This window comes from Ambystoma mexicanum, chromosome 8 (genome assembly GCF_040938575.1).
Source record: "Ambystoma mexicanum isolate Mex_15411 chromosome 8, UKY_AmexF1_1, whole genome shotgun sequence".
NCBI lineage: Eukaryota > Metazoa > Chordata > Amphibia > Caudata > Ambystomatidae > Ambystoma > Ambystoma mexicanum.
In genome coordinates this window covers 1447666413-1447690965 of record NC_090929.1, presented here as the reverse complement: position 1 = coordinate 1447690965, position 24553 = coordinate 1447666413, and the positions used below count along the sequence as shown (strand labels likewise).

Sequence of the window (24553 nt, the reverse complement as noted above, 5' to 3'; positions counted from 1 at the left end):
CAAGGTTTCAATGGCATACCTACAAGAAAAGATTATGCACTACCTCCCAACATGCACCCTAAATCAAGCACAGCCCACCTGCTAGTGATTCCAGCCTCCAATTCAGCCAGGATTGGCTGGTCCAACTACTCTACCTTAGCACCACCACTGTGGAACTCACTCCCTCCCCACATTCGACACAACCAGGACTAGATGGCCTACTGCTAAAATGTGGCCTTTTCCCTAATCCATTAATGGGACTGCCTAGGGCCACCAAATCTTCCACCATTGTCCAAAATTCAGCTAGAATGGAAATATCTCGAAAGTAGGAACAGCTGGGCCACGGAAGCCAGCTAATAAGGCATCACCGTGGAAAAATAGGAACAGTCGGGGCATGAAAGTCAGCTCAAGATACCAGCAGGCTCTGGGCTCGGCAGCTTCGGTCTCTCTGCACCCTGATTCGACTACAATGGCCTAGCAGCCCCCCTTGTGCCAAAAAGTTGGCCATGCCCCTCAACGCTCGCAATCCCACTGCCCACAACTCCAATCCTAAAACCTGACATCACAATAATCGTGTCCTATGACCAGGCAAGCTCACTGCCACCCGGCCTGACATGCCCCACGCCCTAAAACTAGGAGAGGTCTGTCTGCATATATTAACCTGGAAACTAGAGCTCAACAGCACCCACAACTGAGCTTGATCATTATCTTCCCATAGGGAAGTATGGCGCTACCACTCCAGGAGATGCCAACCACTGCCATACAGGCCTATCCGCAGACTACTGAGCACCACCACGTTCCAGGAACTTAATTAACTCCTCCGACAGCTAATGCAATTAGGCCCGCTCCTGTCAAACTTTACCCATTTGGGAATTAGCACGCAGAGCCACTGTCACAGGCCCCCTTGTCAGCCTACCACGGTTGACCCTGTTCCTGCTAAACCCCGTGCCAAGCTCTCCCTATCTGGGAATAAACACGCAGAACCACTGCTGCAGAGCCTCATAGCACTTGTGGTGCCGACATCACGTTTGGGTCATGTCTTGCCGCCCATTTGGTACATGAGGCAGTAAATGCTCAGTTCGGGCAACCTTGGCCTACCTAGGAGTGAGGCCAGGAACCCCCACACCTGAGGAACTATATCCATTTATATTTGATTGGACTCTCCCGAGAATTACGCAGTAACCACAAACGTGCCAGAAATTACCCAACCACCCGCCATGTGCTATGACCAAGGACCCAGAAAAGGAGCTCTCTGACACCTACAACAGAGACTCTGGAAGAGGGATCAATCAACCGGGCAAACACGACATACTCTGCACCAGCCAGATAATCTCACTTGGCGATCCAATACCGCAAACCACCAGGTCAGACAGGGCAAGCTCATCAGGATCCGGAAAGTAGCTAGGAACAGGAGACTCATACCAGTAAGCAAAGACACTGAATCCTACCAATGTGCTCATTCTCCACTTTACACCAACAAACAGAATGAAGCGATACCCCTCTATCAATTTCTGCCTAGCTGCACACATACCTACTCTGCTCCTTGAACACCTCAACAGTCTGTTAGAATGCAGTTATAGCCTACGAAAAAATAGACCTAGCTGCACCCAATCTCTTACACAGGCCCCACGGCAGCCAGAATGCAGACTCGGAAGCCACCTACCTTGCTGCACACATTACACTAATCTCTCACAACCACTGCACCGCACCTAGCAATAGAATGCGGCCATCTCCTTGCAAACTGCACTGGCTGCACATATACTGAGTGGTACTCTACTCGCTCCACTGACTTGGACTGTGGTCCCCAATGGCGTTCAACCCACAGTGCTTTGAGATCATACCAATGATATATAAGACGCTATACAAATACACAACAACATAACATTCTTTGTGCGAGGCTGCGAGATTTCTCTCCTCACAAATTTCTGGGTGTTCAGTATATAAGAGGTGCAGTGCGCTTTTTTAAATGCTATTTTTTAATCTACTTTTTAATGAAATGTTGTACAGTACTTTATTCTGTTACCCATTTTTAATAGAAGGCTGAACAGTATTTTTTTGCATTAATGCTTCTGCTTTCCCTTATTTAAGTTTGTATCCCATTATGGATTTTATATCCTGTGTCTTTGCTGGAAACTGAATTTCTTTAAATGGGTTTTGTGTTTTGTACTTAAAGGTTGAATACTGACTAAAAGTTGTTTGACCGGAAAAGGAGGCCATGCATATTTTTTTGCCTTATGTTTAGGGAACGAGTCATGTTGTGTGTGTGTCTGTGTGCCTTGTGTTAAGTCTGCCTTTGCAACATCTGATGCTTAAAGAGTACCTTCATTTATTATTGAGTTGTCTTGGTTTTAACCCCATATAAACTGTATCATCAACTCTTTTTAGCAATAACTGTTTACGCTCCAAGGAATGTGTGCAGAAGGGAATGTGGAACATATGGCCTGTGATATTGGATTTTGTTCTAACTAACGTGAAGGAATATCCCAAATATTGTACTTGGATATAACATGAAGCAGTTTCTAAATAGCCTTGTGTCATCGTATTCAAACGAAATATTTTTTCAGTGATATAAACAATCCTTGGGGTATGTAAGTAGACTTCCACATACTCTCAATTAACTTATACATAATCTAAAGCAATGATATTTATTCTACAGGGATCTTAATATCGGTTTCTTCTTCCAGGGTAAACAAAATGATCTAATACAGCATGTGCCCATGATGCTTTGGGCTACATGATAGGTAAGGGCACTGTGTCTGTTGTATTTCCTAGACTACTGAGCAAAGCACACTGGCATGGATATTCACTTTTGATACTGGTACTACCTACATTAACCGATGAAGTAGATGGAAAGGGGGCCCAAACCGGTCGAATGAGGATGCCAAGGGTTGGATATAAACATTGAACAACCAGGGTGATAGAAACCTGGGTTATGTCACAGGGTTGATGTGATGGGTCTGTCAGGAAATGTCATGCCTTTACCCAGGCTACGCAAACCTTTTGAAAGAAGGTGTTCCATTCCAGTATCTTCAATGGATGACCATGCACTGTTGCAACTGTGTGCTATGAGTCACTGTAACATCAGTATTTCTGTCAGGTAGGTTTGCAGCATGGCTGTTAATTGTGAAATATATGGTTTATTTGGTTGTCCTTCTGTTTCTGCTTGGTGACTACTCACTCACACGACGTTAGCCTGGAATGGAAGGTATGTTATGTGGCTGTCAGGGCTATAATGTCCATGTTGGCCTTTTTTTTGGAGCGGGACTATTCGCTTTGTGGGGGGCTTAAGGGCAGTAAGAAGTTAGGGGGACATTAGGAAGTTGAGCTGAGGAAGATAAGGCACTAGAAATGTGAGGATCACTGCGCTAGATCCGTGCATTCATAAGTGTGACTCAGCTGCCTATGACTGGGTTCCTGTGAGATGGCGCCTTTCGTCTCGTTTCTTGGTTTAGACAGTGTGGGTATTGAACCTGTGTCACAATGGCGCTAGGTAGTTTGGTTCGTAGCCTAAATTGTGCAATTAAAAATCACCAATATATATTGCAACATTGAGTGTTTTTACTAATCACGGTTTCCTACAACATCACAAACGTTGAACTTTCGAATCTTTTTCTACATCATAGAACCCTGTAATCAAAGGGAAACTACCAACCAACCTAGCGCCATTGTGACACAGGTTCAATACCCACACTGGCCCTCATTACGACCCTGGCGGAGTGGGTTTACGCCAGCGGTATTCGCGGCGGACCCGTCCGCCCTACTACGAGTTCCCGTAGCGCCATGGAGCCGTTTTCCGCCTGGTTTTTCCGGGCGGAGAAATCCATGGCGCTACGGGACCTTGTTGTTAATTACGCCACCGTATTTTACGGTGGCGTAATTAACGCCTTCCCCACTCCCATTATACCCTATGGGGCAAAAATGGGAATGGGGAAGGGTAAAATGGGGAATGGGGATTTACCGCCCCGCCAAGGTCGGAATGGGGCGGTAAATCCGCCAACCCCCATGGCGGTATCGGCAGCTTTCCGCCGTGCTCCATGGTGCATATTGCACCACGATCTCCGCCAGGGTCGTAATGAGGGCCACTGTCTAGATGTTAGGGAGTCATTGCAGATCATTGCAGAGCTGGGAGCCAGGTTTGTGATCCAATTCTTCGACAGGTTGTCTGAGCATAAGATGCCTTTTGCTGCTTCTTCTGTGTTGTAGGTGATCTCAAAGAACTTGGGCAGTTGGCACAGTTCTTCAGGATGTGAGAGATGGTGGTTTTGATGGAAGATCCCTTATACCTAAAGGCTTGGACCAGGCTGTTTGCTGATTGTTGGAATGGTTGGAGTGTTTAGAATCTTGGGTAGGAATTTTCAATGCTTTGTAGATCTGGAAAATGTCAGAAGATTTATTTGGAGCGTTTTGAATTAGTTTGCTCAAGTAGACCTGCTTCTCTAACATGCCATACTGTGCCCCTAGCTGGCAGAGGTCAGTTAAAGCCTCTTGAAGTTATTGTATGTAACTCATTACACTCAGCCTAGGAGGGCCCTACTCTAAGAAGGCCGACCTCTGAAATCTCAGTGTAGCGAATCAGGTAATATCTAGTCAAAATTCACAATTACTGTGAATTGTCTATCAACCTCCATTTTTCCAAAAGTATTTGCCTCAAGACATGTTAATTAATTTGTGAACAAATCTAATTGATTCATGAAGAAATGAACTATGTGTTTAAAAATAAAATCATTAAACTCAAATTGTGAAAACATACATTGATTAATAAAATAATGAAGTAATTTACTAAATGTTTCCCTAATTGGCACTGTGGTGAATGAGTAGCTTTTCGGGTTTCATGTGCTTCTGCACTATATTTAACAGCCCTAGTGCTGTTCGTCTCCTATTAAGCACAAATCAATGAACACACATATACAAACGTGAAAAGACAATAGCAGTACACAAAGCCAGCCTTTATGGAAACTAAAACAGAGTTGCTTTGCAATGGCTGAAGTTCATGCAAAGCCAATACATGTGAAGCAATGGCACATGCTGGACACGAAGCACATACAGAATTGCAAGCTATACATGCAATGGTACAACATACTCACATTTCAATATTATTGTTCCTGTTAAAAAAAATAATGGGATAATGTTAATTAGTATACATTTCATTAAGTGTGGATGTCTAAAGGGATCCCTGTGTTCACCCATACTACTTGGTATTGTCATGGAGCCTCTACTCCGCCTAATCTCAAACTTTAATCTTGGCTGCCATTCATACACAGATGATAGTGAAATGTATGTAGCGTCATATGGCAGTCCGAACTAATTCCAGAAACGTCTTAAGTGCCTGGATGAGGTGAAGTCCTGCTTGTAATTAATCTTGGTGCAATTGAATTTAGCTAATACAGCGGCTATCCTTTTTCACGGCCTCCACATGGTATATGAATATTGGGGTGGCTTCACCCATTTTTGGCATAACCGTTACCATAAAGGACACTCTACAAATACAGGTGTGATTTGGGACCAAGAGCAATCTCTAAAACCTCAAATGGGAACACTAGCGAAAAGTATTTTTTAGGCTCATTGCAGTAAATAAATAGTCAACTTTATTCCCAAAGTAGATTGTGGAAAGATTGTGGGAGGTCTTATCAATGCTCTAAGACTACGGCAATGTGCTTCATGCTGACATCCCTATGTGACAGAGGCAGAGCCTACGGCTGGCCAAGAATACTGTCAGTGTTGTGAGATGCTAGAATAGGACCATGTGTCAGGCATCCGTACCTCGCGCCACTAGCTGTTGGTGACACAGAGGGTAACTTTCAAAACAGATTGTCTAAACCAATGTTCATTATACGACTCAGCACACCCATACCTACAAAATGGCCCTCATTATGAGTTGGCTGGTCCAGAAATAAAGTGCCGGTAATAACGTATATCAACACATTTCCGGAATGGCCAACTCCAAGTCTGCCGGGAGGGGCGCTGATATACCGGCAGACCCGACCTGCTGGTAGGGCAGGCCCCTACCAGCCGATAAATGCCTGAACCACCGGCACTAATGGTGCCGATGATTCTGGCAACCCCATCCCATCTAGTCCTTCTTGACTCCATGGAATGGGGAGTTACTGGCTTCTCTGCCACCTGTAATATCCTGGTAATAGCAGGATATCGGGTGGCGGAGACGGTATGGTAGTTTCCCGGTATCCCATCGGAATTTGTGGCAGGATACCAGAGAACTCATAATGTGCCCCAATACCCATATATTTTCCAATTGGGGACCTTAGATAAGGACCCCAAGAGCAGCTAGTGCCCCCCACCCTTTCTCAAGCAGCAGGATAGGAAAAAGAGGCTTTAGACTGCATCCACCCTCAACTTGTAACACTCTCCCGCTCTCTAACATATGAGAACCATACAATCTGGGACTTCTAAAGGATTCAAACCCCATATGTTTAACCAATAATGTGCCCTCCATCTTTCTCCTCCATCCTACGCATGCTGACTTGATATGTTGAGCTGTTCAGCACTTTACGATGATTTGTTTCATAACTGTACTCTAAATACATTTTCTTCACTGTCATTATAAGTGTAGTTTCCTTGACGGCTACCTGTAATACCAGCTCTGGAACCCCTGATCCCATAAAAAGGAATGCCAAACCTACAGGCATTGTTTACTGTGGTGACAAGCAGAGTAGGACAATACAATGCAAGAAGGGTGGTTGCAGCCCTTCCGAGTCACCCGGATAGAGCCCAGGTCTTTGGAAAGAGAGGCAGATGATTGAGTAGATTGAGACATCAAATAACCAACACCTTCACTGTTGAATTATGTTCATTTAGACTATGTAAGAAAAACATCTCTAAAAAGGTTTCCAATCCAAATATGTACTGTGCCATAGGATTCTGCTCAGACCCATAGCTATGATGTCAGGACAGATCTGTTTTCATTGCTATTATAACATGGCTATTGGCCCCAAATGTACAATTAAACCAGGTGTCCAAAACTAAAGAGGCTTCTTTGGTGAAGTGGTCAAAGTATCAGTTTCCCAGAAACCTTTACCCTTGTCCAAGATGACCAAGGAAATCATGAGGAGGAATCATCGATCCCCAAGGAGAACTGAGGGTTTTCTCTGAGCCCCCGAACCCACTGCCCATTATATAGAAAGCATACATGACTTACTCATAGACATCTGCCTTCTTCATTCTCCGGTAGTATTTGGCCAGTTTCACAGATAATATGATGCCAGGAAGCAGGAAAATGGTGCACCAGCCCAGGCTGAACCAAAAGGCATTCTGAAAACAAAGGAAGCAGCAAATATGAACACAATGTTGAAAGAAGCAGATTCTCACTTTATTTCAGCTAGCTAGTGGCATTAGCTGGCTGTGAAATTACTATTAATGACGATTTATCTGATGGCTTAAAGTTTTCTCACACCTTGCAGTTAACAACATGCCTTGGTGACTTTCTAATGCAAGCTCCCTCTCTGGCAATACCCCGGGGAAGTGGAGATAACCAATGACTAGTCCTTGGAAGCTGTGGGGCAAGGACTTTAAAGGCTGAGTCAATCTGAGAAGCCGGGGAACAGTAATCTACAATTGCAATACGTTTCGTAATTTCTCCAGTTCCAACACCTGAAGCGACTTTTCAACAAAAACAATTTTGGACACCTCCTTCAACGCAAGGGAGAGGATCCAAAAGTAGAAGACATATTCGTGTGCCCGAGTAGGTGGAGCTTTAAAGATTTTACCTCTGCATGCAAAACCATACAACCATCTTGCATCTTCTTTTCCGGCACCAGGTTGACTAGCGGCGTGAGCTTGATGTAAGGTGATATTCTGATGCCGTATACATAAATCCCAAAATATTTAAAGAGAAAGTAGAGTTCTTGCGATGGATAACTACTCTAAATGCATGGACCCTTGGATTCAGAAGATAGTCACCTGCACCCAAATGGTGGACTTCAGTAAAAGTCCTGAGGACAAATTAACAATACAGACCTAGTAATACAATCTCACTTTGGTGTGGCGAAACTCTGCATTAGCAATCCATAAACAGCTTTCAAAGCATCCGAAACACTGTCTTGTGGGTCCTTTCTAGTACCCAGAAATTGCAGAAGCAGGATGACATACGTTGTATGGCTCTCTGTCCAGATTACTGCCTGATATAGAAGGTGGTATGCAAATAACCAAGAGAAAGTCACCTTAATATTCCCTCCATTACAAAAACCTTCCTGAAGTGCACATATTTTTTGTACAGTAATTTTGTTAGGCTGAAATTACTTGTAAAATGAACCTACCACCAATCAGATTGGACACGTCGCTAGAATGCAGCTGGCAATGAATTTGGAATTATTTTCATAATGCAAAGGATTTAAAGTGTTTCTTAAACACCTTTGACTCAGATGTTAGGTGTAGTTGTTAGATAAGAACATTGCGAACCTTTAGGCCCAGCAGGTATGCAAATGATGTGTCACCAATGTGAGCTCTTTTCACATTTGAAACTGCATTCAGGCGTGTTCTGCAGAGCAAATAGGCCTGTAGTAGGAGTGCAGCAGAGCAGTTAAGACTGAATAAATAGCAGGCAGCTCAATGCTGCATCAGCAGCCAGTGCAACCTCCAAATGGCTGGTGATGGGCATGTGCCCGAAACATTGGAAACTCAGTATGAGGCGAGCAGACACATTCTACACACTTTGGAGACATTTCAGAAAATATGGCTAACGGACAACATGGGTCTCATTTCTGGTCCAGCGCATCGTTAATTGAAAGCATAAAAGTCCTGCATAGGACTTTTACTCTTTTACTTAAGGGTGCACCCCGTGTTCTTCAATGTGTGTTATGGAGAGGAGGGGAGGAACACAACATGCGTGGCTGCCAGTCCCTTCCTCTCCGCTGCACAAGTACTCCCAGCATTTGCACCCGAATGCATTTTCATGCGGGTGCAAATGCTAGGGATCTCTACGGGGACCGTCGGCTTTATGTGGCAGCACAAAGCAGGCACATAAAGGCAGAGGAAGATCCTTTGCACACCTGGCTTCTCAGAATGCCTATAAGGCCAAATTGGACCACTGGCATTGAGGGTACAGGGACCCAAAGAGTCTCCATAACCTTTGCAACAGTCCTCTGTTAAGAGGCATGAGGTTTGCCATAGGCTGAAGGTTGCATATAGTCAAGTTTGGAGAGATGCCTAACCCACTGCCGTCACAAAGGACAGAACTCCTCAGGAAAGTCTTCAACCTCACCGGACTCAAGGGGCTCTAGACCATAAGGAATGGTATTCCCTTACTCATCAAAGATCTCTCAATTTTTTTAGATAAACTAACTCCAGGAAACCAGAGCATGCCCAAGTGTGGTGCCAAGGGCACCGCACAAAAGGAGGCTGGCATTGAGGCATCGACGCACAAAAAAAAGGAAGGAGATCAATATATGTCTCTGTTGGAGGAGGAAGAAACAAAAGCTTTTTAAAAAATCTCTGCTGACTTTAGGAAGCACTGTTTGCCTTTCACCGCCACCAGTGTTAAGTCAGATTTCTTCCCACTGTTCCAGGGTGGGGAACAGTACCGGAGCAAGTGGTGGTTTCTCTGAGGCATCACCATCATCCCTGGGGAGAGATTGACAACCCCTTTTCTTTGTGAAAGAAGAAGGATAATGCTTGGAGTCAGTAGGAAATTGCCTCTCTTTCATTCTACGTCTTGTCCTTTTCCTCTGAAGAGCTCTCTTCCTCCGCTTTAGCCCAAAGGGATAGGGCCTTGTTTGAAGAAGGATTCAATGCCTGTAGTTTTGATGACTTCCTCAAACCCCGTTTGTGGAGGAAGTTGTAGTGTTTTGCAGCACTCTCTCAGAGGGCTTTGGAGTGCATGGATTTGCAGAATCCACATCTTCCATGTTGTGTTCTTCACAGTGTGTTGGGCAAACCGCAGTACACACATAGCAAGGGCTAGTGTTCAAAGGTATCATGCTTATTGCACAGTAAAAAAAGGACCTGAGGTCATGGGGAGTGGCTGGCTCAATACACACTGATCCTAACCTCACATCTGGCATCATGGGCACCCAACGGCACAGAGCAGAGCTGACAAAGAGCTGAGCTGCTCCCTGGGTGGATGAAAGGTTTTCTAAGGACAGCTAGCGCTGGGAGAAGACATATCAAAGATGAGAAATCTGTGGGAATAAGGAATCCTTTAGAAAAGGCCGAGTTGGTTGAGCTCTGGTACCTTAAACACAGTTCAGATTCCTGAGGGAGTCTTTTCCCACTCCCTGTTAACTCCTCATCCTCAAATCTGCCCTACCTTTCTCCACCCCCACTCACCATCCTCTGTTTTGAGCTGTAGTGCCCTTCCCCATATCATTATCTGCTCCAGATTATTACTGTCAATGTTTTCCTTTAAGGGCACTAGGTGTAGGGATCGACCTGCTTGTGGCAGTGTTGTAAGCCTTTAGAGGGTCATAGGAAGGAAACAGATTCTTCACTATCATAGCTGAGGAGGTCTTTGCCAGTTCAGACTTAGGCCATAGCGCTGAGTTACAATGGTTGTCCCGAGTTCCAAAGGCAATGACCACTTTGTTGGTGAAATGTAAAGCCACAGAGGTCACCTCTGTATTGGCAAATAATATTGATAACAGCTGAGCATATGATTTCTAGCCAAATTATTCTACAATAGTCAGTTGTGGAGGAAAAAGGTAGACTTTAAAGAACAAGGATAAAAGGGCGGAAGCCTCAGGTACCCGGCACGTTGTCTAGGAAAAAGAAAACTGAAATGGCAGAATATGGGAGTACAGTTGTTGGTCTGGAAAGAAGGTACAGCATATTTTCAGAGCCATGCGACTGAAGCAGATCTGAGCAATGCTGTTGACCAAGACTGTGGGGTTGAGCATAAAGAATTGTGTTAAGCCTATACTGATAAGTTACCTCCTTGCTACCACTGCTAAAAGAGTGTTCTGACCTTGAGGCACTTGGGACGTCTGGTTCCAGAATACCAGGCATTGTGTTCATTGGGGAGACTAGCCCTCTACATGACATCTTGATAATATTTCACTGTTCTGTATCTGTTCTTGTAGAGCCCTAAAAGTATAAAGATGGGTTGTTCAGTTGAGCAAGGGCATTATTTACAATTGTGTAAGGTTCTCTCGGTCTGTTTTTCTTTACTATTTGTATCCCGCAGCACTGTGCATTAAAGATTTCACAAACTAACCTTGCCCAAAATAGTTCTCTGTGTTTCATTTTTCATTGACAATTTGGTGCTGTGATTCAGATCTCTGGGTGAGGGTAAGCACCCCAAAAGGATTGCACATGAAAATCCTACTTGGAAAGGTAAACAGCTGACTGTCACACTAAACCATTGTGTTAACACACCACACTAAGTGAGATAGAGTTCGAACTTCGAATCCTAGACACGATAGTGAGTGCTTTCACTCCCGTGCATTCTCAAAGACAAGGATACTTTGCAAGGCCAATTACAAAGAAAATCTTCATGGCAGAAGGCATGGGCAATGAGAGATGCTGGGCTAATTGGGTGGGGAGGTAGTGTCATGCCCCATCTCCTTGAACCTTGGTCTGGGCTTACATGCTCCTAAATGAACTGAATGTTCCAGACATGGCACAAGCGGGCCAACCAATTATAGTAGTCCATGTAACAAAGGACCTTATAGTTGAAGACCAATGAGAAACTGTTTAGCTAATGTTTCTGAAGGTGACCTGTTTTAGAGGTAGGCATATGTTGTCTACGGTATCCAGTCATAATTTCGAATACAATATATTCGAAAGTAAAAATGTCGAAAATATTTAGTCGAAAAACAAAAATGTCGACTTTTTTTCGACTTTTTTCGATTTTATGTGTTAATAATAAATATTTTATTAAACTTTTTTTAAAAAATAATTAAAGGTATTTCCATGGGGGGTGGGGGTGATGGGGAGGATGGGGGGGGGGTTGGGGATAGGGGTTTGGGATGGTTTTTTAAATAATTAATTAATTATTTAATATTATATTAAAGATTTTTTTAAAATAATTAAAGGTATATCTATGGGGGGTGGGGGGGATGGGGAGGAGGGGGGGGGTTGGGGTAGGGGTTTGGGATGGGGGGTTGGGGGGGACCCCCCCCATAATAAATGTTACTATCTGGGTAAAAAAAAAAAAAGAGTGTTTTGGGTTTTCAATTTTTTTTTCGAAATTATGACTTTTCCTATTATATGTATGTTTTTTCGACTTTTTTACATTCGACATTTTTTTTCGACATTTTTGCTATTCGACATTATGTTTTCGACTTTTTGACTATAAACCGTTGTCTACCTGATAGTGGACAGCCAATCACAATCCTAACTCTTATGGAAAAATATGCTTTCAATGTTTCGCTTAGCCAATCCCGACTCTTGATAGGTTTTTCATCATTGCCTTGTAGTATGACGTCACTTATGACATTTTTGGTATACAAAATATGTTTTCTGTAAAGATCACAGAGACTGAGCGTACGTCTGTTGATGCTCGTTGCAAAAGGAGCATGTTGTAAGAGGAGCATGTTTCAATAGTGTCATATTTTAGGTATCTGTTTAGTAAATAGGGATAGTCAGAATAGTTTAAGATACGTTAATACTTAGATGGAGGAATGAAGAAAAGCTTCGCAGTAAAAGTAAACATATTTGAGAAAGATGTCCTGTTAAGTGAAGAACTCGCCAAATCCAGAACTCTGAGCAAAATAAAAGACTGCAGAGGTGGTACCCAGAAATGTGTGTTCAGACTTGCTCATCTCTACATACAGATCAAGACTATAAAAATCACCTTCCAGCTATACACTGAAGGAGCAGGAAGGTAGAAACAAAGGGCCAGAAGGATAATTCTAAATCGTATCCCTCTTCGGTCTTCCGAACACACGGCAGCTCCATGTAAGTCAGTTTTCTTTTAATTTGATCGCAACCTATTTTTACCCAGCGATTCAATGCCCTTGATAGTGCACAATAATGCAGATGCCCCAAAGTTGGGAGGCAACAGGGAGGGCATATTGATTACAGATTATGCAATCCTGATCTCTCACACTGGAATAGGCCTGCACAGACAAAATAATGTATTCCAAGAACTGTGCGCTGGGAGAGGCATAATGATCAATATTAGTAAGACAAAGTGTATGCAAGGAAAAGGAAATTAAAATCTAAACCAACCATCTGTGTTCTAGGTGAAAAATTGGAATATTCCAAACAAAATGATTATCTTGGGTTTTGCATATACAGTATTATAAATCGGGCACCTAACATTCAAGAGTGCACTTGCCCTTTGCGGCAGTGGGGAGCTCCTCTATCCTTCCCCAGGAGATTGAGCCAGCCCTTAAGGTATATAGACCTGACATTCAAAGTGTCACATTATATGGAGCTGAATTGTAGGGTCATGAAGATTTTACCACGCTATTTTAAACCGAATGTTTGATCTTTCGGCTTCTCCTGAATCTATCCCAGCGTACCCCGGTTGCGTGTCTTAACCTTGAGCTGGGTTGTCTGGGGTTTGACATACGAGGCTATATTGAGACTGTTGCTGTACTGGCTGAAACATTGGAGGTCTTCCCTTTTGGCTGATTAAAAGATGTTTCTCATTGATTTTTTGTCTTATGCAGGGGCTAGGACACCACATGTTTGAGGTATATTAAAACAATATTAGCTATGTTGGATATGAGCCAAATTTGGCATGATCCAAAATGTATTACCGGCTCTATGAAAGCTAGCCTGTAGGAAGCTTACAAAGCGTGAACAATTAGAGAACGTGTTGCCCTTATTGGCTCCATTAGTATGTTGTCCAATTACTTGACAGTCCAAGTAGACATAGGGCGAGAACGGTATATTGTGAGGTTGGAATCCTTTCACATGAAGGTGCTTTTTGCAAACATGAGACTGGGACTCCTCCCGTTGGCCCATTTTCATGAAAAGTGGTAAATGAGCGCACAGTCTGAAAGGTACTGTCCTTTTTGCAAGGATGTCATTGACAATCTCTTGTATTTTATTACAATGTTCACGTTATGTCAGAGCCTGGGAAGAACGTGGCTGAAACCACTTTGGCTAAAGGATGGCACAGGTACGAGTCACAGCCCCTTTCGGTTTGTTTAGTGGAAAAATCAGATGCTACACTTCTTGGAGTCTTACATTAAATCACAAAATCTGGGAGACTAATCGATAGGTTTCAGAGGTTTAGCACTGAGTTGCATCATCACGTGAGGCATGTATGGCAGGCTGAGCACCTAGGGATTTAGCCTTTTAGCGTCCTACAGCAGAATCAATTAGTGTGTGCTTCCATGGTGCGACTTTTGAAATTATATTTTAGTTATTATTTATGATGCATTTGTTGGTAGAAATTAATTGTGTAATACTGCCATTTTATTAGTTTTTTAAAAACTTTTTTTGTAATTGATGCTGCATGTTTATGGATTTTTCTCTGGATAAACAAACTAACAAAAAAAACAAGGGTATGTGCCTTAAACTGGAGGACTTTGCTCAGGGGAGGAAAGTAGTATAGAAGATGATGAAGTAGGCTTGCACAGTAGTCCAGCTTGCTGAGCACAAAAGTACTCTGCCTGTAATGGCAGTGGCCATGATGAACTGGTAGAGTTTCAAGTCGCTGGCAACAGGTACCCCAAATACAAATACTAAGGACAAGGATCCAATGATGAGCCCTTGGTCATGCCGGCCATCTTGGGTTTAATAGAGTTAAGGTGCAATTCCTGCTTGCCTAGGATTTGGCTGCCTATTTTCAGGTTTGATTGAATGTCTTGAGAAAAACAGCACTTTAGATGTGAAAAAAGTGGTAGTTTGTCACAGAGTGATTGGCAAAGCAGTAAGGCAGAGCTACAAGCCACTGGGGAGTTAAAGTGATCACAAATCTGAAAAAGGGCATTTTGGGGTCCTGGTGATCATACCAAGATGCCATCTGATTTGATTCAAGATTCTAAGTGTTGTAACTGAATCAGCACAGCTTTTGTCAAAAACATTTGCAATATTTTAGAAAGATAGGAAGGTAGAAATTGGGAACTAGTTTGCTAGATCCAAAGAGCCATGCATTGATTTTTTAAATAACGGGAGAACAAGATCCCACCAGGCTTTAAATCTGGAGCTGGCTGTTGCATGAACCCGGACTTCAGCCATTCTTTCTATAGTAAGACCAGGTTACACTTTCTGTGAAAGGTCTGTCCTGGAGTTTGATCTGAAAAGCTATACGCTTCACAGCATTTTGAGTATTTATACTGGAGCACAAAGACCAAACTCCTGCTGTCTTTTCAGCAGCTTTGTTAGCCGCTCAGTCTATATTTGCGAGACGGGTGTACACGCTGTGCGGGTCAGGGCAAGCAATCTTTATTGAGCGGTCAGATTAAAAACCGTTTTGTTGAGGCACATTTGAATTCACAATCTAAAACAGACTTCATTCTTAAACAGTTGTTTGCTAATGATATGATATGGCATTATAACTCGCCTGTACACAAGTGTTTCTAGGCACGTCAAGACAAGGAGGGGGAAACAAAGGGAGGACAAAATAAGAATCTTACTAGGCCTTGTGTCATTCAGATCGTGCAAGTGCGGGGGAGAGGGAATGGGAGTAGTGCCAGGTGGGACGGGAAGGGGGAAGTGCAGTTAACTCACATGTGCAGCCAGCAGGAAGCTCATAAGTGCAGAGAGAGAAGGGACTGTAGGGTTGCAGATACAGACCCTTAGGTGCTGAGGAGCCCGGAGGCAGCGCTAGGGCAAATGGACATGCAAGAGCCTTGGCCCAAGTTCAGAGGGTGACTAGTGTGTGGAGCAGTCAGGTGCATCAGCAAGGGAAAGGTAGAGAGAAAGCGGAAGTGAAAAGGAATGTCATGAGTTGCTTCGGAACCAGAGGTGGTTCTGCTCAAGTTTGAGAGAGAAAAGGGAGGCTGTCCCAGAGGAAGTCCCCAGCAGAGGAGATGGATCTGCCCCCAACTCTCTGCTTGGAGAAGGGTCTGACCCACAGAGAGTTGGAGGTGGATGAGCAAAGAGCTGAGAAGGAAGATGTTTTGGAACAGAAAGTTGGCGGTAGAGCATTCCCAGGCCCCAGAAAGCCTTGTGGACAATGCAGAGGGTCTTGAACTTGATTCTTGCAGCCACAGGGAGCCAGTGAAGAGATTTCAGAGCTGGAGAGATATGATCCCTGGGCTTGAGGCCAAGGACAGGCCTTGCAGTCCTGTTCTGGATAAGTTGTAAAGGTGGAAGAGTAGAGGAAGGAAGATTTAGAAAGAAGCTGTTGCTATAGTCCAGCCTAGACAGGACCAGACCTCTGGAGACAGTGAGCCTCTGGGGGAAAATGAGAAAAGGAAGAATACCTTGGAGGAGGTGCAGCTGGTAGTTTGACTTCTTAGAGACATCAGAGATGTGATGAGATAAGGAGAAGGTGGGGTCGAAGATGACAGCAAGGTTCTTAGCCTCACAGGAAAGAGCAGGAAGAGGGCCCAGAGTGGGTGGCCAGAGAGAGAGGAAAGGAGTGAGCAGGTGTCCCAATGAGAAGGATCTCAGTCTTACTGGCATTAGATAGAGATCTTTGGTGGCACACCATTCTTGAATTGTGGCCAGACAGTCTGGTATGAGAGAAGAAGCAGAGGTGGCTGAGGGGAGCCTGAAAGAGAGCAGAGTCTCATCCGCATAACACTGAAAATTGGAACAGAAAGTAGAGGTGTGCTAGGCAAGAGGTGCCAGATAGTGGATGAAGAGCCAGGGAGAGAGGTTAGACCCCTGTTGAACACCACAACCAGAGAGAGAGATAGACGAGAGGAAGGGCCCCAGTTGGACCTGAGGGGGTTGGTCGGTGAGAAAGGAGGTCAACCAGGCCACGGCCTGATCAGTAATACCAAGGTTGTCGCGGAGGCGGTTGAGCAGAATGGCATGGTTGACCATGTCAAAAGCATAGGATAGATCGAGGAGAATGAGGACAGAAGGGAGATTAGAGTCAAGATTGGAGAGCAAATCTTCATGGGTGTTCAGGAGAGCAGTTTCCATTCTTCTGGCAGCTGTGAAGCCAGACTGGTGGTCATGGGGGCAACTAACAGATTCAGTATGTAGATTAAGCTGGGAGATGGCCAGCTTTGATAAGAGTTTTCCCAGGAATGGAGTGATGGAGATCGGGCAATAGACGGAGAGGAAGGATCTGCAGAGGGCTTCTTTAGAAGGGGGTACACAAGGGAGTGCTTAAGGGGTGAGGGGAAGTTCCAGTAGCAAAGGAGTGATTGCGGAAATCGGCCAAGCCTACAGCAAGGGTGTCGATGTGGTGGAGAAAGGAGGAAGAGGGGGTAGAGGAAGAGAGGGTGGATAGAATGTCCTGAGTTTTAGTGGTGAAGAGGGCCTGGGAGGGAACATGAGAGTTAGAGACCGCAGCAGGGTTGGCCAGCTCCTTGCAGATTTTGAAAGGTTTGGCCAAGTTGGTAGATGTCGCAGAGATGTGGGCTTGGATGTAGGCTCTCTTCTTAGAGAGGAAAGAGTCTGTACTGCCTTCGGAGCAGGTGGCAGGCCAGTTTGTCAGGGAGTTCGCTCGATGATGTCCACTTCCTCTCCACCGCCCTACACTTGCGTTCAAGGGTGGTGAGGTCGGAATCGTACCAACAGTTTCACTTGGAATTTGGCTTCAAGCGGATCCTCATAACAGGGGCAAGGACATCCAGAGTCTTAGAGATAGAGAGACGAAGGTTAGAGAGGGCTGTGTTAGGATTGAGTCAGCCAAAGATGCAGGAGGAGGAGAGAAAGTAGCGTGAAAAGCCTGAACTGACACGTGTTTCATGGGTCAGATGACCGAGAATTTAGGTGGCAGTGCTGGAGTCAGCTTGACCTGCGGGGAAGAGAAAGCGAGGTGGGAAGAAAGGAGAAAGTGATCACTCCAAGAGAGAGGAGTGGTGAGAGGGATATGGGGGGGGGGGGTCTGCGGAGTACAGAATATCCAGAGTGTGCCCTGCAGAGTGAGTCAGGCCAGAGGGAAGAATAGAGAGCAAGAGAATTGCAGAGGTTGTGAAAGAGTCTTGAAGAAGGGCTGGTAGCATCCAGGTGGATGTTCAACTCTCTGAGGAGGAGAAGTTGAGAGGTAGAGGCAAGGAGCAAAGAGGAAAGGTCTGCCCACTGTGAGAGGTAGAGGGCGACCTTCCAGGCGGCCTATAGATAGTGGCCACAGTGAGAGAGAGGCCAGGAGAGATAGAGAGCCTGCAGACCATGCATTCAAAGGAGGAGTAGTCCTGCATTGGAATGACAGAAGCAGGGATACACTCCAGGAAAATTAAGGCTACACCTCCACGGGACAGTTGGTTCTGGGTTCGGAGAGGATCGTTTAGCCATCGGGAAGGAGACTGTTGAAACTCGTGACAGAGCTGGCCGTGAACCAAGTCTCGGTGAGACCGAGTACATCTAAGACTACAGAACCCTAACATGGGCTTTTATGCTTGGTAACTTCAACTGCACATTTGGAATTACTGTCATATTATCCTTTTTCAGACATTCCAATTACAATCCATATATCTTATAGAACAGCATGCCCATGTCAACTTACCAATGAATCCACAACGTAGTCACAAGCAAGAACATATGTTGAATTTGCAGCTTTGCCGAGAGGTCCACAGCGAGCAGCATTGTATCTCAACTGGAGGGACAGGGGTCATAAAGACATGTTATTGAAACATGATTTCACTGACTAAGACAACATGCTAGCTTTACCGCCAGATACAATTCTTTCAAATATTAAGTAATACTTCCAATACCAGATCAATGGAAAGGAGCTGATGAGGGTACACATAATGGTTGTTGTAGATTGTGTGCATCCATATCATATCAACCAAAAATATTCATACTATACTGCCATTGATAAAATAATTCCACTTTTTCATTGCAATTTGTGGTGCAAATTTTGTCATCTTTTTTTACTTAAAAAGCCAACTGAAATATTTCATACATAGAATGCTTGTTTATGGCTGGAAAACATTTTGCAATGGCATGGGTGTCATTTTGTTGGGACCCTTCATTAAACAGAGATGACCTGTTACATGTCAACTAGCGCCTACAAAATCTAGCATTGTTATACCCTTCCACGTTACTGCCGATCGCTTTTAAGCACAAGTCTATTTGTGTAAAGCGCATGCTTGAAAAAGAAATATTACGCTGCATACTTTCATGAACAATCCATTTGCTCATAATGCTAAACTTTACCTGATAGACACATGACTTGTATGCATGTGCACAACTCTAGTGTGATGACAATGTGTGAATGTACTCACTGCTCTTAAATCAGACAAAACCTACCCGCCGATGTGTATTTGCTAAAGGAGCGTGTACTACCCACACCTGATCATTGTGATGTCTACATAGTATGCTGTATTATATTGTTGCTAAGAATTATCAAGCAACTATTGTCACACCACATGGATCAGCCAGTGGTGCCATTAGACCCTATATCTATAGTCATTAGACTCTAGGCTTACTACCTTTAGAATACACTTTAGCTTTGTAGCTTTAGGCACGTCTCGGAACTCAGTTGCTGCCCTTCTGCATTATTAGCTTAAGTGTCCTACCCGAACCCAGGCGATGCCTAACTCCTCTTCAGCTTATGTACTATTCTGTACTTAGATGCTGCCACACTGCATCAGGTGTTGTGCCTTATGGTCGCCTACAAACTACATTTGATTGATTAGTGTTGTGCCTTATGGTCGCCTACAAACTACATTTGATTGATTAGTGTTGTGCCTTATGGTCGCCTACAGACCACATTTGATTGATTTGTGTTGTGCCTTATGGTTGCCTACAGACCACATTTGATTGATTTGTGTTGTGCCTTATGGTCGCCTACAAACTACATTTGATTGATTAGTGTTGTGCCTTATGGTCGCCTACAGACCACATTTGATTGATCTGTGTTGTGCCTTATGGTCTCCTACAAGACCACATTTGATTGATTTGTGTTGTGCCTTATGGTCGCCTACAGACCACATTTGATTGATTTGTGTTGTGCCTTATGGTCACCTACAAACTACATTTGATTGATTAGTGTTGTGCCTTATGGTCGCCTACAGACCACATTTGATTGATCTGTGTTGCGCCTTATGGTCGCCTACAAGACCACATTTGATTGATTTGTGTTGTGCCTTATGGTCGCCTACAGACCACATTTGATTGATTTGTGTTGTGCCTTATAGTCGCCTACAAGACCACATTTGATTGATTTGTATTGTGCCTTATGGTCGCCTACAGACCACATTTGATTGATTTGTGTTGTGCCTATGGTCGCCAATAGACCACATTTGCAACCCCTGCTTACTAGCAACACTGCCCACATCATGTATTGGTGCATATCTACTCTCATCCACCTACTGTATATCTACACTAGACGTTGGACTAGTCAACCTAATCCATTTCCTAGTCAAGACACTTACACCTGCACACTCATGTTAACCACCACCCTCACCTCGTGGCCTAGCACCATGACACCTGCTAACCCGTATTTGGATGATCCAGCACTCTGGATACGCCACTTTGCTACCAGACCAACACCTAACCAACCTTGTCCTACGGCTATTAGAAACATTAGATTGAATTCTAAAACGAGCCCACCTACCTTTCCATGCTTCCACCACCCTAGCATTTCTAATAGAAACATTAGATTGAATTCTAAAACTAGCCTACCTACCTCTCCATGCTCTTTCCACCCTAGCATCTTAACCAGAAACTTTAGATTAAGAGCCCGCAGTATGAAACATTTGCATACTGACCACAACCCTGCCAATTCAACCACTGACTCAGTCAAGTTAGCCCATACCCATTTGCACGACCTACCTGTACCACCTGAAAAATCTTCCCAAAAAGACAAACTCATTAAAGCAGCTTTGGTGAATGCTAGGTCTCTTCCTGCCCATCCTCTCGACATCGCTGACTTTATATCTCACGAAAAGCTCGATCTCCTCGCAGTCACGGACTCTTGGCTTAATGCTGCCTCCGGACCATCTCTGGCCCTTGCTATACCTAATGATTATGCTATTATTAGATGCGACAGAAACACCACTCAAACGAAGGGAGGTGGACTCGCCATCATATTCAGAAATACATTCGACATCAAAGTCATCCAGGACGCTCAAATCCCCTCTGCTGAATCCTTGTCTATTAAGCTACCTCTATCACCTAACCACACGGCATCTTTGCACCTTATTTACCGACCACCAGGTCCCATCTCCTCTTTTATAGAGGACATTGCATCACTCATAACCACAGATACCAAACCCAACTCTCAAACGATCTTACTTGGGGACTTTAATCTTGGTTTTAACGACCCTAAGAACACTAACGCCCATGACCTAGCTAACACCTTATCGGATTTGGGTCAGAGGCACATTATTCACGAGCCCACTCATATCAAAGGCAGAACACTGGACTGGATCACTCACCTCAATTGCTCTATTGACCTTCTATCCAATGACCCATGCATTTGGTCCGATCATCAAATAATAACCTTCTCTATCAAAGCCAATACACCTCACCTGGCACCTATTATCGCCCCAGCCACCAGCACGAGAAATAAGAAAGATATTACACCTGACAAACTCTTACCCATACTACTCCCCATCCTGAACAATATCGACTCAGAGGCTGACCCCACAGTCTCAGTGGATATCTACAACCAGGCTATACTTAAAGCACTGAACACCATTGCCCCCCTAAAATTGCGGAAACCCAAACCACAGCGTCACCTTAACACTTGGTTCACGCCGCAGCTAAGAGAATTACGCAAAGCTAAGAGAACCGCAGAGTCACATTGGAAAAAACATCCCACAGCATCCAATAAGACTGAGCTAACCCTAGCCTCCTCTAGTTACAAAGAATCCATCTTTATTGCTAAGAAGGACACATATAACAAAAGGATTACACAAGCGGAATCCAACACAAAGGAACTCTTTAAGATTGTGAAAGAACTAGAATCTCCCATTACCCCCATAGACAAATATGTTACAGATGCACTATGGTGTAGTAATATTCAGAAGGCTTTATTAGATAAAATAGCTCGCCTACAATCTAAAATCAACGCAAAAAGATCCCTCCTACTTGCTGACCCGGACTACAAACAATTACCTAACAAATTACCTACCTTTAAGTCAACTTGTAAACCTTCAGCTTCTCACCCCTCTCAATCTGGGAAGTAGAAAACATCATCAGGAAACTTAAACCTTCAAATTGCCAAGGTGATGCCTGACCTGCCCCGATCATCAAAGCTGCTGCGCACGACCTGGCACCATTCATAACCAACCTCATCAATGCCTCCTTCAAAACTGGAGTAGTGCCTGATAACCTAAAAGATGCGTGGGTCATCCCACTCCTTAAAAAACCTACTCTTGATCCAGCCAACCCATCTAACTATAGACCGATAACAACTGTACCTTTCTTATTAAAAATACTGGATAGAGCAGCCTATTTACAAATACAGGCCTACTTAGAATCAAACAATCTCCTAGGACTTAGGCAGTCAGGTTTCCGACCGAGACACGGTACGGAAACTGCATTAATAGATCTCACTACCCAGATCCAAATCCTGAAAGACAATGGTAAACTTGCACTCCTCTTATTGCTTGATCTGTCAGCAGCTTTTGACCTGGTCAACCATCAAACACTCTGTCACCACTTGAAAACTGCAGCACACTTCTCAGACGCAGCCACAGCCTGGATCAGTTCCTTCTTGGCGAACAGAACCATGAGGGTCATCTCTCCCACTGATTCTGCTGAACCTTCACCAGTACCCTGTGGAGTCCCGCAAGGCTCTTGCGTGTCCCCGACACTCTATAATATATTCACAAAGCCCCTCTTTGATATCCTTGACTATCTGGGTGTCACGTATACCAATTACGCGGACGACACCCAGATACTCATTCCTATCTCGGGGAACTATGAAACAGACAGCAAAACCCTTAATGAAACCTACTCCGTAATTCAAGCATGGATGGCACATCATGGACTCTGTCTCAATGACGAAAAAACCGAGTTGATCATCCTTGGCACTCACGCCAAACTCAAAAATCTCAATCCCGCATTTAAATCCTTCACCATAGATGGCAATCTCATCCCCGTATCAAATAACACCAAAACCCTTGGGGTTTACATCGATGCCACCTTATCCTTCTCCAAACAAATTAATGCAGTAGTATCATCAGCCGCTTACACCTGCAAGCTGATCACTGCATGTAGGCCGTTCATCTCCTCACCCAATTGCATTACTCTTGCTAGAGCATAAGTCCTATCCAAGATAGACTATTGTAATGCCCTTTACTTAGGCACTAGCTACAAAAATATCAACAAACTGCAAGTAATTCAAAATAATGCCATCAGAGCTGCCCTCAACATCCCCAAAAAGATGCACATCTCGGAGACCAGACGCAAACTACGTTGGCTTCCAGTCAAGCACAGAATATCCCTTAAAACTCTGGCCCTTACACATAAAGCCAGGGCCAACCTTGCACCAGCCTACTTCCCCAACCAACTTACACCTCACACTTCTTCAAGACCACTTAGAGCAGCACAAGCTAACACTATGTCCATACCGAGATTTAAACTTCATAACTCGGGTGGTGCTAGCTTCCCTGTACAAGCCTCTAAATTATGGAACACAATACCTGCGCTTTTGCGAGCAGAACCTTCATTTAACCTGTTTAAACATGACACGAAGTGTTGGCTTCACAACATGGACTCTATGACAGCCTAACCGCCTGATCCCAGCATGATCGACTGTCACTGGCACACTTTTGTAATTAATGTACTTATGCTAGACTATGTATATATGCATTTGCATGACTAAGTTTGTACCCACCTGTAACTGCAATGTAACGTAACCCTTATTGACTGCTTTCAATTGCAACTGTAACCAGATCGAACTTATGCGCCCGTATGCCCCTGGGCCTGGCTGCGCTTTATAAATAAAATAAATACAAATAAATACAAATACAAATACCTAAGGTGTCCTCTCCATGCAATCCTCTCCATGCAATACTGATCATTTGCTTGTGCAGGTTTAATTTATGCACGGATTACAGATGGTCCCGGTATCTGGGCAAGTTTACATCCAACAATGCTAACATTAATAAATGTCGCCTGCCATATCCGTTTATGGTGGGAGGTATTCATATGGATTCTCATGGAATCTGTTGCTTTTGGTATGTGCAAAAAACATGCAGATTCCATAGGAACCCAAAGCATCTCAACCAGCATCAAAATGAGATGCAAGGGTAGATGCTGCCAGAGCTGTAACAATGAGCAAATGGGGTGACTGAATCGGTCTTTCTGGTTTGTGCCCCGTCGCGCATTACAAATCAATTTAAATCATAGAGTTCATTAAAACTATACATTACATTTTTTATGTGCAGATTTTTTACAATGCGTGTGTGTTCCCCTGTTTGTTTATTTGTTCATTTATTTGTAGAGCACACCGAGCCCGAGGCATCTGGGAGCTTGTCTTACATGTTAGGTAAATGTATACACTTATCTTGCAATTTACAGAATTGCACAGATACAGTTTAGTTAAATACAACGGCATAGAATGGCTTAACTTATATAATTACATATTTACAAAGGGTTTACTTAAATGCGGCACTATGAGTACAATGTATACAGTGCTATTATGAGG

General features: G+C 44.0%; 1 protein-coding gene across 5 annotated transcripts in view; it reads right to left on the bottom strand.

Annotated features, from left to right (window-relative positions):
* LOC138473098 (prominin-1-A-like) overlaps positions 1–24553 on the bottom strand; it is a 1012351-nt gene that overhangs the window by 52677 nt on the left and 935121 nt on the right. For 4 of the 5 annotated variants that reach the window (XM_069611612.1, XM_069611614.1, XM_069611613.1 and 1 more), the window contains 3 exons: positions 18455–18544; positions 7133–7245; positions 5064–5081 (listed from right to left, as the gene is read on the bottom strand). In XM_069611612.1, the coding sequence (XP_069467713.1) occupies positions 5064–5081; positions 7133–7245; positions 18455–18544 (221 nt within the window). The remainder of the gene's footprint in view (positions 1–5063; positions 5082–7132; positions 7246–18454; positions 18545–24553) is intronic. The other variant, XM_069611615.1, reaches the window with a different exon arrangement.